This window comes from Amphiura filiformis, chromosome 12 (genome assembly GCF_039555335.1).
Source record: "Amphiura filiformis chromosome 12, Afil_fr2py, whole genome shotgun sequence".
Classification (NCBI taxonomy): domain Eukaryota; kingdom Metazoa; phylum Echinodermata; class Ophiuroidea; order Amphilepidida; family Amphiuridae; genus Amphiura; species Amphiura filiformis.
Window position 1 is genome coordinate 39,784,075 of NC_092639.1, and position 16,236 is coordinate 39,800,310.

General features: G+C 35.6%; 1 protein-coding gene across 1 annotated transcript; it reads right to left on the reverse strand.

The window, feature by feature from the left end:
* Positions 1 to 1,344: 1,344 nt before the first annotated feature.
* On the reverse strand, positions 1,345 to 15,669 carry LOC140166182 (large ribosomal subunit protein uL13m-like). Its single transcript, XM_072189582.1, has 7 exons — positions 15,499 to 15,669; positions 11,988 to 12,111; positions 10,215 to 10,308; positions 8,697 to 8,757; positions 6,267 to 6,353; positions 5,484 to 5,605; positions 1,345 to 1,665 (listed from the first exon to the last, which is right to left on the reverse strand). Exons 1-7 carry the CDS (start codon positions 15,517 to 15,519, stop codon positions 1,635 to 1,637), a joined length of 540 nt encoding a protein of 179 aa, XP_072045683.1. The 5' UTR covers positions 15,520 to 15,669; the 3' UTR covers positions 1,345 to 1,634.
* Positions 15,670 to 16,236: the final 567 nt, after the last annotated feature.

The following is a 16,236-nucleotide window of genomic DNA, read 5'->3' on the forward strand; positions in this document are numbered from 1 at the left end:
CACCCTCAGACACAAAGGGGACACTTATCGTTGCACTCAATGGGGGAAAATCACAAAACATGTCATAAAATAAATACCTCTTGGTGAAACAACAAGTTTGATTTCTGATCACGGGGATAAACTCCCAATATTACAAAAGGAAAGGCAAATTGGTATTTTCTATGCAAAGAAAATTGGGTGGAACTGAAAGGCCCTGTACAAACCAATAGGGAATTTGCGAGGGTGACGCTTTTGACAGCCGTAAGAAATGGGTAAGTGCAAAAGTCATGGAACAACCCTGACTGAGAGAACATTGATTTGATGATTAAGCCATGACACAGATATTCACAAAAGTTTGATCAGCTCATAATCGGCGGGGCTTACAACATCACAGATTAATATATTTTATTTTGAGAATTGTCAAGAGACCTCTCGCCAGAAGCATCACAAATTATTAATTACAAATTCTATACTTGGTCTACTTTCTTTAACATGCAAAATATACACCAGACCTGTCAACTATAGTACTCTTAACGTGGGTCTACTTTTCGGCGTAGTGGTAAAAACTTAATATTTCCCACCGATTACGAGCTGATCAAATTATACATAGAAATTTCCAGCCACCAGAAAGAAGCAGCATCATCAACCACCTCAAGGTTGTTATACTGACATTGAAAAATTCATGTTATCACCACAACTTCTGTATTCAAACCTTCTGCATCCAAACAAATAAACTGTGATATTGGACTGGTTTGCACCTCAGGTTTGCACCACAGATCCTACAAAGCTTTTAGGATCTGCCGTAAAAACTTGATAGTTAGCATATGTGCTTAGTATCGAGAAACATGCAAACATGAAGAGCCCCATCCACAAAAGTGTAAAGGGTTTTGAGCAAATCATCAATACACATAGTTGTATAGGAACAAGTAAACCTGCAAATGTGTGTCTCAACCCCATTAGCTCAGTTGGAAAAGCACCGGACTTTGGTACAATTTCATGTTTCAAAAGCGCTTGATAGTAAGCACATATGCTAACTATCGAGTTTTTACGGTATGGTTGTGCCAACCTCAATTAGGTAAACTGTTGCCCTTTATTAAATATTTTCATACATTTTAAGCCGTACTACAGATTTGGCTAAAATGTGCACACATTCTTTTATGGTTTTACTGGTAATAATAGATAAGCCCTCCCCCAAAAAAGTTCTTTGCTTGTCCTCGTCCGACCGACCGTCTTGGCAGTCCTGACCATAGAACTTTTTTTTTACAATTTTCCCCAAAAAGTCATGAACTTTTCATCTGAAAAACTGAAGATTATAAAAGAAATGTTTTTTATATAGTAATATACCATTTCCTGCATGTTTCCCCCTGTCCAGACGCCTGTGGATGAGAGTTCTGATATTTCGTATTATCATCCTTAGCGTCTACACAAGAAAAATATTGTTGAACTTAAAAATGAGGTATTTAAATCTGCCAGGCATGTACATGTTTCACTTGCAAGAAGGTATTTGAATAAACCTCAAACTGATGGGTAACAGTAATTTTGATAGCCTCTAGAATATTGGTTCCTGTTTTTACAAGTCTGTGATGTTGGTTTTCTCATAAATAACTTAGCTGACTGAAATACAAGTGTCCTGTAAATTCTGTACATTTAGAATATCATCTCTGGGATTTCTTCCATGGATCAGGTCTGTAAATGAAATGAATGAAAACAAAACAGCAAATAAGCATCATTAACAAAAAATACAAGAGCTTTTGATTTGAATTCGAATAAAGAAATCAAGCACTATTTTCTGTAGAACACTGCAGGGATTCTCAACTATTGCAAAACAAACCCCAATACAATACCATTTCAAAGCCAGAACACTTGCAAGTTGATCAAAACTGTTAATTTGTTTGTGTATTATTGAGCTGAATGAGGAAACAATCCGGTTTGAGAATCCCTGCTTAAGTTTGTTTTTCTGCTTGTAATAAGTGAAAAAAAATGAGACTCATAACACTGTGTACATGTATAGATATAACAAGAGCACCAAGGGTGCTGTAGCTCAATTGTTATTTGAAATTTGACGTAAATATAATGTTCAGATATATGTATAACCGTTGAATATATCAAATTGGGTTTTTTTAATATACTGGTATTTAATTGTGTTTATAACATTTCTTTTTTTATTTATGTCAAGAATATTGCTAGTTGGTTTTATAAAAACGAGTTAACTCTCAACATTAACAATAAAACTAAATAATATAGTATTTGGTGCATCTCACATTCTTACCAAGTTCAACAATATGACATGCTTGATCATACAAATGAATTCAAGTATCTTGGTGTTACATTAGATCCACTTCTCATGGTGGGGATGTGAAACAAAATTTTAATTTTACGTGGCATAATGTACATGTATATAAAGGTCATTTATGTGCAACAGGGCCCTCCACCTTTGTTCTTTAATTTTGTTATTCTTTATTCAAAATGTTGAAATAATATTAGTAATAACTGCCGGGGAGGGTTGCTGTCCGTTTTAAGTTGAAATAACGAGGTAAAGTGAAAGAAACCCCACTAGTTATTTTGACCATTTAACATGCAGTTCTATGGGAGGACATATTATCATAATTTTTAAAATTATGATAATATGTCGAACTTTGCTCTGTTGACCTACAAAGACAACAAATTTGGCCGATTCCATTTAGGTGCAAGTTGGGACAAGTGTAAACATTACAAATATGCAAAAAAATCAGGTTTGAAAAAAATTAACCAATTTCATATTATAAGATCGTATATTAAGGCTTTAAGGTATAGGAATTTTTTTTTTTGCTATAGCCCCCGAATGAAATGTATTTAATTATGTTTGTACTCACTAAGGTAGCATTGTGTGTGAATTTTACAGCCGAACTAAGTGCTATTCTTTTTATGGTCATTTTAGTGACTAAAATGGCCCAAAATGAGGGTTTTTCAATATTGCTGTCCATTTCTAATCATCACCCCCATAGACTTTACATGTAAAATAAAAACGCCCATAAAATTGAATAGCACTTAGTTCAAATGTAAAATTCTCACAAAATGCTTTTGAGTGATTACAAAAATAATTAAATACTTTTAATTCAGGGGCTAATTGTATTTCTTGTGCAATGACATGACATATAGGTCCTTTCACAATAAAATGTCCATCTGAAACAAAGGTGGCCTTAGGAACAACAGCATAGCCAGCATTTTAGTGTGCAGGAGTAAAGCCAAACTCTGTCCCCATTTGTCAATTTTTGACCTTTTTCAGTCATTTTAATGACATACTCTGATCCCCATCCCCATTTTCATCACTGGAAATTTCTGTGTTGGGGATGCAACTTTCCCCTAGCTCCCAATGCCACTGCTCAGGAGGGAGGCAAGGTGCTGAGGTTATTCTGCATATAAATTGTTAATGAATAATAAATAAATGAATGGGCACCAAATATCTTCAGGTATAAACTGACAGGAATATTAGCAGTAATAAATATTTGTCTTTAGGCATGTCCACACAGAGGAATTTTTGCTTGAGCAAAGCGGCTCTCGGACAAAAACTTGGGGGAAATCTACCATGTGAACGCTCTCAAGGATTCCAATTACTAACTTTACCCCAAATTTATCTGTGTCTGTTAATTAGTTAAATAAATGTAGGCTTCAAGACATCCAAATTGCACAGTCTGCATTGCTGAAAAGCCACCCATTTTTTTTCTTAACCATCTGTTTCTGTGGGACAGGAAATTGTTGGAAGTCTCAGGGAAAATCTTCAAAAGTTACCCAATTAGGCTACCAAACCATGAGCTTGGCAACCCTGATTACTTTGTCCTTGTCAAGAACAAACACTCTACTGTTGACATTAGGTTTTAGTGGTTTATGCATATTTAATAGCCTTGATCAAGTCTTTCTCCTTACTTTTTCTCTGTTCATGCTCTTATGAGGAGGTATACCTTGTGGGCAAGGTGTGTATTTTGCTTAAACACTACCCCTGTAGTGCACAGTATGCCTGGGGTAAAGTATGATAAGAAAGTCCACAATCTAGTAATTCAAATGTCAAATAGATTTTCACAAAGTTACGATGGTAAATAAATATCTTGAAAGAATAGATAACTTCAAAACTTTGGAAAGTAATAGAAATTTTTGGAAGATGTGGCAAAGCTTCCATGAATTTTACATTCACTAACTATGGACGCCATAGGACTTAAAACAAGTCTAATATTTAAGAGCTTTAGAATTTTACAATCTCACATAAAAAATAATTACTATGTAAAACTATCCTCACAATATCTGAGAGGTCTCTGCAAAAATACACATGCCCCAAATCTAAACCTCCATAAAACACAGTAACATCATTGGCAAAGCTAAAATGTAAACATGTAACAGATGACTTATATTGCTTAAAACACCAAGGTTAAACCTGGTGTAGCATGTAAGTAATCTAGGAATGAGATTATTCTTGTGAAACTGCACAATTTTTTGTGACACATTGCTCGAAAAAGCATACTTCCTGTTCATTTTTTCCCACCAAAATAAGTAACTTTCATGAACAAACTTGCAAAGATCGCCACCTCAAATTACCAGCTCCATTACTCAAACGATGTAGCAAGAGAAAGTAAAAAACCATTGCAAATTTGTACGATGACAATAGGTCAATTTGCCTTGCAAATTGAGCTAATAAAATGAATATTAAATCTGTTCATCTGGACTTACTATTTTTGATAGCGACAGTATCGCGTCTCATCCAAGACGCATCATGCAGTCAGCCTGATGATGCGTCTTGGATGAGACGCGATACTGTCACTATCAAAAATAGTAAGTCCAGATGAACAGATTTAATATTCATTTTATTATGTTTATCTACCTGGATGACTGTGAATATTCACAAATTTATGTATTGATATAGAATAGTTGTGTGTTGCGTAATGCGTGACTAGCGCACACGTATGTGAATTTATTTGAGTGTGGGTTTGGATTTTATTGACGCATGCAGTAACAAAAACCGAATAATTTGTGCCTATTATAAGCCAAACAAACTGAATCAACACCAAGAATTTCAATTTTCAAAATCACAAGTTGGGGGACTAGCTCTCGGCCTTGGCCTCCTCTCCCCCTCCTCTAAAAACAAACACAAATCTGCCCTGAAAAGGATTATATCATTATTATGTGCTTGATTTGGTGAAGGGATCAAGTGATATTTGGCCGACATGCACCTCATTGGGCTATTCCATTTAAAATCCACACTACCCCTGTGGAAGATTTTGTAAATGTCTTCCACGGGGAGTATGAATTTCAAATGGAATGAACATAACAACTCCATTTATAACTCACCCTCCCTCTGTGGAAGATTCAGGTTTCTGATATGAAATTCAAATGGAGCTGCCTAATGTGTTCAATCCATTTGAAATTCATACTCCCCCTGTGGAAGATATTTCCAAAATATTCCACAGGGGTAGTGTGGATTTTAAATGGAACAGCCCATAGTGCTTTAAGGCGTCATAAATATCCTGACTACTCACTGGAGCCATAATCTTGGGAATGCATCCTTCTCTTCTTGTGTGTATTCTGGCAGGGTTTTAGGAAGCTCAAATGGAGGTTTCAACTGGTCACAAACGTTCGCCTTAAGTTCATCTGGGAATTCCTGCAACAAAAAAACAACAACATCCAAGTGTAATAATGTATAACCTGCCTCACCATAAGAAGTTTAGGATATTCTTGAGTAAAAAGTAGAATCAGTCTTTGAATATGACCCTTTCGTACTGAAATATTTTAGGTCTTTTTGGGAAAGTCAAAATTCTTAAATAATCGTCGGCTTTTCCTCACAGCTACATACACTTTAAGTACATATCATTAGATTAATTAAGTTTACTTTGAGGACTGTTAAATATCAAAAATACAAACATATAAAATTTGTATTATATCGTGAATTTCAAAAAATCAAAAATGATTTGATATCAGAAGGACATTCCTTGTATTCAAAATGCAATTTGATGTCTGATGTGCTCTCATGTCCCACAAAAAATACTGTGCAAATGTTGCTATCTGAGCCCATAATGCTCTGCATGCTCGCCATAGGCTTCAACATAAAAAGTTCCAAGTTTTGGGATATTTTCTCAAAATATCAAGAGCTATGTTAAGAACCACTGAACCAATCAATACTAGGCGTCTGTAATTTGTACTAATTTTAATGCCTTTTTCATGCTGATTCCAAATATGGTCATAAATATTTACAATTCTGAAATTTAATAAAAACTTGTCGTCTCAAGTAGACACCCGTGTGGAGAGAGTTGAATGATACCCACCTCATATGGAAACAGGTGCAATCTTTCCATCATGGTTCTTCGCCTTAAGTCTTTAGGTAACATGCCATAGATTGCCTTCTTCATAAGCTGTAAACAATTGTAATGATACAAATATTGTCATGGCATACAAGTGGATATTTTGCCCCGATATTTTGCACTATCTAGGATAAATTGTTACCTAGGCAACACAGCAAAATAGGTCAACATGTTTCCATACCAAATTACCAGTACAGAATATGTTGACCTATTTTGCAGCGTTACCTAGGTAACGAAATATCCCAAATAGGGCAAACTATTCTTTATTGTATTTGTTCATTCAAAATGAACAGTTTGACATCTCTTTTGCCAAATTAGAGTATTTTTACATTGCTGACCCCTGCTCCTTTTGGTAATAACTCAAGAACAGTGCATCCTACTATACAGAACTAATTTTTTGGGATTAAAAAATATTATCCTGTTTTGCCAAATGAAACATAGCTAAATCCTAATCCTTTAGTTTGTCCTAACTAGCAATGAAAGTCAAATTTTAATATTTGGCCAATTTTTGGATGCGTTTTTAGAGTGCTATTCGTATGCTGTGACAATCAAGCCAAAAGACTTGTACTAAGACTAATTTCAGTTTATGCATTCTAATTTTTGGGAAAGACTTAATTAAAGTAACACAAAAAAGTGAAAATTAGAGCAAAATTCCGCCATATACTCAAGATTTTTAATGCTTAGACTTGTTCCAAGTCTTTGATGTTTGTGACTTGATTGTCAAAAAACATGCTAAAAATGCATATTTTTGGCTCTTTTTTCAAGAATTTAGTAAAATAGTGAACTTTTTCTTTTATCTCCAGTTAGGACTAAATGAATTATTAGGATTGAGCTATGTTTCATTTGGTAGAACTTGATAATATTTTTTTAATCCCAAAAAATTAGTGCTGCATTTGTCTAAATTATACATTTTCTGAATGTTTATGAGTAGAGGAATGCATTGCTATACTTTTTAACATGATTAAAGCAAGTTTGGAATTTGACCCCTGTACAAAGTTCAACGACCTCTAGCAGAGTTATACAGGGTTACTCAAAGTCTAACTTCACTTTTTTGGTAAGGTCTCGTGGGCTACTCAACTACTGTGAATAGTAATTTAGGTGACATTTCAAGCACACAGGATTAGCCTCAGGGAATGGATGGTTCCCTGAGGCTACTCCCCGTCAGTCCGAACCACAACTAGTCTGAACTGTTAGGGTTAGGTTTAGGGTTAGGTTTCAGGTTAGGGTTAGGTTTAGGGCTAGGTTTAGGGTTAGCGTTAGGTAAGGCCAAAAAAAAAGGTTTGTCTCAAAGCTAGCTCGCGCATTTGTAAAATTGTGAGATTTGGAAAAAAAGAAATGCAGAATTTTTTTTTTTATTTTTAGTTTTTCCAGAAAAATTCGCAAAATTCAGATTTTTTCTCCAAATACCATGAAAAAAGTCGGGAATAAAAAAAATAAAAAAATCTCATTTCGCATTTGTTTTCAAACCACTCGTGAGCTTTGAGACAAACCATTATTTTTTTTTGGCCTAAGCTTAAAATTCGGACTAGCGGTGGTGTGCCCGAATGGATTAGGCATAATAGTCCAGTCATTTCACTGATGTATTCATGCAGTATCTTCAGATGTGCATGCGTGCAGGGTTGTAGCTACGCTGGGCGGTGGCGGGCGGACCCGCCCGGCAGTCTTAATTTCCACCCGGCACTCAAGTTAATTTTGAGCCCAAATACCCGGCACTCCAGTCTAAAATATTTCAAAATCAATGAACAATCAGTATAAAAATTAGCAATTCTTATCAAAATTTCAATTTTTTTACCATTACATATAAATTTCACCCGGCACTAAAATTTGCCTAGCTATAACCCTGCATGCGTGTACAAGAATTTGAAACTGACACCAGCAAAATTTGCACAGACAGAATTGACTGCACTTCACAAAAAATCACAAGACAGAGTGACATATGATGGGAGACACAAATAATTTGATGATCGATAATCAATTTGAAAGTGTTTTTCTTAAGGGGGTACTACTACACCCCTGACCAATTTTGTGCCTATTTTTGCATTTTTCTCAAAAATTATAGCACATTGGTGACAAATAAGATATGTATATTATAGGGGCAAGGACTACAACTACTGCACTGAAAATTCAGCAACTCAAGGCAAGTAGTTATTGATTTATTGATCAAATATTGGTTTTCCTCATTTTTGACTGTAACTCCACAACTGTTGTCAGTGCTGAAATAAAATTTCAAGTGCAATAGTTGTAGTCCTTGCCCATATAATGTACATATCTTACTTGTCACCAATGCGCTATAATTTTTGAGAAAATGCAAAAATAGGCACAAAATTCGGCAGGGGTGTACTACCCCCTTAAGAATAGGAGTTACAAGAAACATCGCAAGGTTATACAACTTACTTTAGTTTTGTCTTTATCATGAACTTTATAAATTGGAGTTTCACTAAATCCACCAGGATACCTGTAAAACAATAATTAATAAAAGATCATTACTTACTAACAAGCACACTAATTAATGACAGAAAAAAAACAGTTTTTAAGGTGAAAGTCCACTCTAGATTGAAGAGCTGACATGCCTGGATGTGGTAGATAAGACTATAAAGAACAAATATGTGTATGCCCCTACCCCAAAATAGAACAAGAGCAAAAGAGGAGGTTTCTATTGTATCAATATCAAAACCGTGAAATTTAATTCTCGCGCAATTGACAAAATCTTCAAAATCACGAAAATATCTTCTCGTGAAAATATTGACTTTTACAGTACATTGGGCACCTAAGGTACTTGCCTATATCCCTATAATAATACTTGCCTATAAAAAGTTTATTTAGCAAGGACACCCCTGTTTTTATTGCAATTTGGCTAGAGAATGCTATGGGCTAGGGCTCCCAGGCAACCATATTATGCTAAAGATAGGGGACACCAAAAGCATAGACATTGGGCACCTAAGGCACATGTAATTGCCTTCAGTTCCTCGAGTTTTATTTTTCACCGTAATCCATTAAATTGATTCAAGTTTGTAACATTTTGCTAACTGATTGTCTTTCCGAGTTAACCAGTGGCATACCTTGAAATACCGGGACAAAATGGACAATAATTAATAAATTTGCATTGTCATTTTGGTCTGTTTCAATCCCAAAATTTTAGCAAATTTTTGTGCGCATTTAATGTTTCTGTAAAGTCATTCTGGATGAGGGCCAGTGCAATGACTTAACAATATCCCCCAGGAAATTTTGCCCAGTATGCCACTGGAGCCAACAGTTTTTACCAGGATTTTTCTGTTCAAGGCCTATTCAGTGATTTGCTCAACCAGAGGATCGTACAAATCATCTAAATTCAGATTTTGACACCTTTGTTGGTGTCATAAATGTGCTACTATAGTCTATATATCTACATCCATTCACCGGTACTAGCTTTGAAGTTCAGTGAATTCTGTGTTAGCTTAGTGTTAGGTCAAAAAATAAAATTGTTTGTTTGTCCACATCCGACCGACCGAAATTTTTTATTTTTTTTTTTTAATTTTTTTTTTTTTTAAATTTTTTTTTTTTAAATTTTTTTTTTTTTTTTTTAAATTTTTTTTTTTTTTTTTTTTTATTTTGGATTTTTTTTTTTTTTTTGGCATCGATGGGACATCTTATAAAACAGTGGTTAGTATAAATTTAAAGAAAGAAAATGTAAAGAAAATGAACAGTATAACATGCAGAACCATCTCAAGAGTTAAACCAGTAAAGTGCTGTGTGTTTTGACTTATTTACCAGTCTTCAAATTTTGGCCTTACTTGTGCGTGTACATACTTCCAAATTTTTCATTTCAAAACTACCTAATGCCATTTTTAATGAAATCCTTCACTTTTACTTTTAGGTAATTTGTACACAATTCTTTTACACTTTACAAATGTAAGTTACTATATGTCTACTTACCCTGTGTGATGCCGATGTTTTCTTTTGTACCATGTTTTTTCATCTATTGCTATGTGTCCTGTATTAATTATAATTACATGATCTCCAACATCACCTGTGAAACAATCAAATAACACATTTTTAGTTAGTTCAGCACTATGGCTCCTTTTGTTTAAAGTCGACAGTTCACCTGTCGTGACTGGGAAAGAAATCCTTCACAAACTGCATGACTGCTGTTTTCTTTCACCTTGACTAACATTTATATGGCATGTGAGGCTCACAGTAAGTTATTTAACAACTTTGACGGGTTAAATTACTTACTGCACAACTGTTCCCATTCCCTACATGTACTTTGTAAGAAATCCTTCACAAACTGTATTAACCTGTTTTCGCTTACCTTGGCTAACATTTTATGCTGTGTGCTTTGGACTAAACTTTGACTTAATGCACAACTGTTCCCTTTCCTTACATCTTTGATTATGCAAACTATTATATGTGACCTGTTTCCGGGGGAGGGGGAACTCAAGTTTGGTTTTGGTAGGGGTGTGCCACTGAGAATTTGAAAGTGGACCCATCAATATACCTATTTTTCAAGAAATTTGGACCCATTGATATACCGTAAATTCTGCGTAAAACCTTGTCTACAAGCATATATGTGACATGATCAAGGGGAATGAGTCACATGTCGGCAATTTTCAATTAGAGTTTTTTTACATCATTTTCTGGCAGTTTACGAATGCTACATTTTGATGCAAACCCCATCAAAATTGGACATCTGGTTACTGAGTTATGAGCAATTTATCAATGGCTGAAAACAATATAAAACAAAAGAATTTGAACACTGTTTTTGCCAATATCTCAAAAACAATATTTGCGACATCCGACTCATTCCCCTTGATCATGTCACATATAGTGTTTTTGATGAAAGCTAAATTAATACGATACGTATGCGTTAATATGCCAATACAATAGATTGGTCTTTTAACAATAATACTTGTTTAAGTATATATGCTTGGATCTGTAATTTATTTGCTCAAATTCCACAATGGCGCTTTGATTAATTTAACTTTCATCAGAAGCACTCTTTATGCTTGTAGACGAGGTTTTACGGTACCAAAAGTCAACATTTTTGGCCAAATTTAACCCAAATTGTCTTAGTTTTTACAAATTTTCCCCAATATTTTGGAGATTGAGGCAAAATTGGACTATATTCAGAAAAAATTTAGAAAATTAAAAAAAAAAGGGACCCATATACCAAAATTGGTTTATAAAAAGGGGTCATTGATATATCAAAAGGCCGAAAATGCCACCCATGTTTGCGGCACGTCCCCGTATGGTCATTTGTACTGAGTACCCCTCCCCCCTGGACCTGTGATTAGCTAATTGAATGAATCACATTATCATCACATCAGCACCTCAATGGCTAATCAATCTGCGTAGTATCGCTTAACGCATGTGTAACGTAGTTCTTTTTACACAATCGTTCGGCCAGTGCAAAAGGTCTTTGCAAAATATCGTGTTTAGAATATTATTGTTTTAGAATGTTCATTATTTAATCACAACAGCCAAGTTTGATTTGAGTAATCTCCCGGAGTAATCTACTACATAAAGTGTGGATTTCTTTTGGAATACCCTACCACTGTAGATTTTCAGTGTCTTTTATGAATTATGAACGACCCATACACATATATACACTGTGGATTATGGTAGGGTACCGTATTCTATAAGATAGCCAAATTTTGCCACAAAAATCCTGCGAATTACACCAATTAGGTTGAATACAATGCAACTTACTTAGTGGATGGAATATGGGTTTATGTTTGCCTTGAAGTAAGAATGACACTTGAGATGCTACCCTGCCTGGTGGTTGTTTGTAGGCATCTACTAAATACCATAGGCGTGCAAATGTAGCCCATTGCTGAAATAAATAGAATTATGACAAAGTGGGGAATAAACATTATACACAAAATACTAAAACAATTTCAAACAAGCAATACACACTAAAAGATATATATTCGCCAATTTTGAGTTTGTACCAGTATTTATTTTAACAAAAATTATTTTGGCATATTTTATATCACTTTGTGCCTTTCATGCATAATTTTTCTACCAAGTTTTAGTCAAATCAGAGCAATTTACAATTTGACCTTTGCATGACCTGACATTGGAGGACCTCTAGTTGATCTTTAACACATCTCATCATCTCCCACCAGGCCCGTACGCAGGATTTCATTGGGCGGTGCTGATTTTGAAAAAGTTGACTTTTTTTCAAGGGGGGGGGGCGATTTTGTGAAAAGTGGAAAAACTTCTGACCGTTTTTTGTCCAAAAAATGCGTAAAAACCTAATTTTCAGATATTTTGGGACTTTTTGTATACTTTTCCAAATGGGGGGGGGGGTGCACACCCCCCTGCGTACGGGCCTTTTCTCCCATGCCTTCGAGTTTATTTCCACTGCAAGTAGGCATATTGCCCAATCAGACTTAATAGGAATGCAATTGACAGATGCATAAAAAGCCAGTTGGGCAATAACATCCAAAAAAGATGAAAAATATATATGCAAAAAGTTGGATAAAAAAGAGAGCTCCGGAGCTCAAGAAAAACACGTCTAGCATGCACGAAGTCACCGAATAGAGTTGTTAGAATTGTTGATAAACCATTGTTGATATACCATTGTTAGCTATTGTTATATCCCTGTAGCAGTGTGATAAAACCTTCTTCTTACAAATGTACGTTACGCGTATGCTAGATAAGATATTCTCTGCGACTGCGTACACTTATCATGGGGCAAGTTGTACGTGGGGCCAGTTTGTATACGTGGGGCTAGTTCACCACGTAAACTTGTATGGCTCAAAATTTGGACCGCTCGCCAATAAGTTTACTGCCATTGCATATTTTGAAATGGTTGACGTTTTAATGATCCCCGATTTCCAGTCGATTATTTTAGCTGTGTCACGTCACGTGCATGACGCTGGTGGGAACCAGCCTAGCCTAACTTAGTTCTGGCATTCATATGCCCGGAGCCTCAAGACCTTCGTACGGAGATGGACAGTGAAAATCGTAGTGACGGCTGTACGGAGGTGTCACCCTCGGCTAGTCGAACTTAAAGGCCCATTCAGTGATTTGCTCATCCGGACGATCGTAAAAATCCCCGGTAAAAATCATCAAAATTCAGATTTTGGTACCTTTGTCATTGTCATAAATATATGTAAACATAGCCTGCTAGTGGTTCAGCCGAAAGCCGTATATTTAAGACAAAAATAAGGAATTTACATGAATCTGTAATTTAGATACTGACAGTCATGACAGTATCTAAACTAAAATTAGCTACATAACATGTTTTTATGAATCGAATGGGGCTCCAACTTCGTTAATACTGGCATTACTGTTGTTTTTTGCTTTTTGCCAAATTTTTCATTTCAAAAATACCATATGACAATTTGAATGACTTATCCTTCACTTTTAAGCAATTTATAAACAATTTTAATTTTTTTACTCTTTCGCTGGGCATCACTGAACATGCTGAATGGGTCTTTAAGCGGCGATCCTGACTTTTAGACCACCCGAGCTATATAAGGTACAAATTGCAAATTTATCATATTAAACTTTTGCAACAAGGTTAAACATGTTTTCAACTGTACAACCATACCTTTTATTCCATCGAACAAGCTTTATTTTGTTCCAAAATTCACGTTTTTATAGCTATTTTTTTATGTTTATGAGCTGGTAACAAAACCGGTGAATCGAGCTCCGAAGTTTTCGCATAGCACAAGCGCTTGATGTACGCTTGATGTACGCTTGTTTTGACGGTAATTTACGCTAGCGTATCGTGAATTTTAAAGCGCATTTGCATGTTTGACATCGTTTAATAAAAAATACTGCGCGACGCAATTCTGCATTTATTCAAGATGGCGGAATTTCTCGAAAAATGTGATGTATTTTAATTTCCCTCATTACTCAAAGCCCTGCCCTCTTTCACAATATTTTAGCTTCTTGGATATCATCGGAAACATAGGTTAGTAATATTAGGTAGGTCACTGTATTTTTTAAGATTTTTAGATGATTTTTACGATGCAAAAATTGATGTTTTAAAGGAGGATTTCGTGATCCTAGCATCCTCTTTTTATGACATTTTTCAGTAGATATCCACGAAAAAGCTTATTTCCAAAATTTCAGTTGATTCCGATTTTGCGTTATGCGAGTTATGCATGATTATGTGTATTACACTGCTCCATAGACAATGCGTTGTAATTTCGTTCTGGTGCACCAGAAGTCCAGAACGAAATTCAAATTTGGCGATATTCTTGCTACTTAACGAATTAATCTGCAACAAATATTTGGTACATAAACATTATGCAGCAAGTGGTATCCAGTGGTGTAAAAATCTCAACTTTTTTGGGAAAAGTGGGGGATGAGGCTGTGGATCACGAAATGCCCCTTTAAGCTTCATTTCAAAAAATGGTTTTAGCTTGTTACAAAAATGGGTAAAAATCGTTTTTAGCTTGTTTGATATTTTTGCTTAATAGTTTGAAGCTTGACTCCTTAGATGAAACTTTTAGTTTAAGCTTGTTTAATATTAAACCTTGATGAAATAGTGATATTTGAGCCTAGCTATATACAGTACTGGTGCATGTTTTTTTTGCAGGACATCATACTATTGTGGGACTTCCTACTATAGTCGGACAATGTTGACCTCAATAGTAGGATAATCCTACAATAGTCAGACATGATCACTAAACCAGCCTGTCAGCACTAAACCAAGCTTTGGCGCATGTTCTAAATAGCTCCATTGTATTCTCCATGTAATTTTACCCTAGACCTAGCTTGCGCCAATACATATTAGTTTGCGAAAGGTTCCAAGTCGGAAAAGCAAGATTATTTGTTGTAAAAATGCAATGAAATCATGTCCACTATTCTTTAAAATTGGAAGGTATTGAGTGTAAATGTTTACTTTCAAAGAAAATAGCATTTAAAGTTGCCAAAAGCTGGCAAACATCAAGAATTTGGACCAAGACTACTCCAGTCAAATTAAGGGACATCCTTCTAGACAACAAAATTTGAGAAAATTAGCTGGACGTGGGATTATATCTTGCTATTGAAGGATTGTCCAACAATAGTAGGACAAAGTAGGGTACTTTGTCCTTCAATAGTATGAAATCCCACAATAGTATGATGTCCTGCAAAAAACCCACGCACCAGTACTGATATAGCGCGGGTGGTCTAAAAGTCAGGATCGCCCTTTAAGCTTACTAACTTTTACTAGCCTACACTACACTCAACATCAACACAATTTTCACGATTTACATACCTGTGTTATTTTGCTTGACATCGTGTTTTGTTATTAACAAATCAAGTTTATAATAAATAAGTCTACGGTACTTTTAAAAGCTATAGGCTGAAAGCATTTTTCTGGGCATGTACGGCGCCATTAAATGTATTCCCTTCAACACATGAGAACCGTCGCGTCGCTGTTCTCGGTCTGTGCCCGATCCGAGACTAGTCAGGAGAACACTTACACTTGTCTTTGTCACTTACAGGATTGATGGGATTATTATAGGTTTAGGCCTTTTAGTACCCCATGGCCATTTTCTTTCCAGTGCTAATCAATCTTTCCTTTAAACTGGTTTGTAGTATTCACTCAGGCCCGTACGCAGGGGGGGGGAGGGTGCGACCTGCACGTACCTCTGGGGGCACTTCAATTTGAAATGGATATAGGTGTAGGGCTGGCACTTTCGCACTAAGGGGCATTCGGTGAGAGCAAAATGTAAAAAATATGGGGTCATTGGGTGAGAGCATGATTTTTGGCATTCGGTGAGAGCAAAATGTAAAAAATATGGGGTCATTGGGTGAGAACATGACCTTTTTTTAAATGGAATCTTTGGGTGAGATCCGAAACAGCGCAACAGAAACCTCGAAAATCGAATTTCTAGTTCTAAATGGCTTCAAATTTCTTTGTTTTTTCAAAATAAGTGACAAAATCAGTGATAAATGAAAGTTGCTGTTAAAATTGAACAAGTAAGGGTCAGGGTCAAATGAAAAAATAGGG

What these genes read in the sequence shown, in the direction of transcription:
- LOC140166182 (XM_072189582.1), bottom strand. Translation starts at nt 15,519, where the DNA reads ATGTCAAGCAAAATAACACAG. An exon ending in ACCCATATTCCATCCACTAA is followed by an intron (nt 10,309 to 11,987) that starts GTAAGTTGCATT and finishes ATTGTTTCACAG; the next exon opens with GTGATGTTGGAGATCATGTA. An exon ending in ATGATAAAGACAAAACTAAA is followed by an intron (nt 6,354 to 8,696) that starts GTAAGTTGTATA and finishes AATTGTTTACAG; the next exon opens with CTTATGAAGAAGGCAATCTA.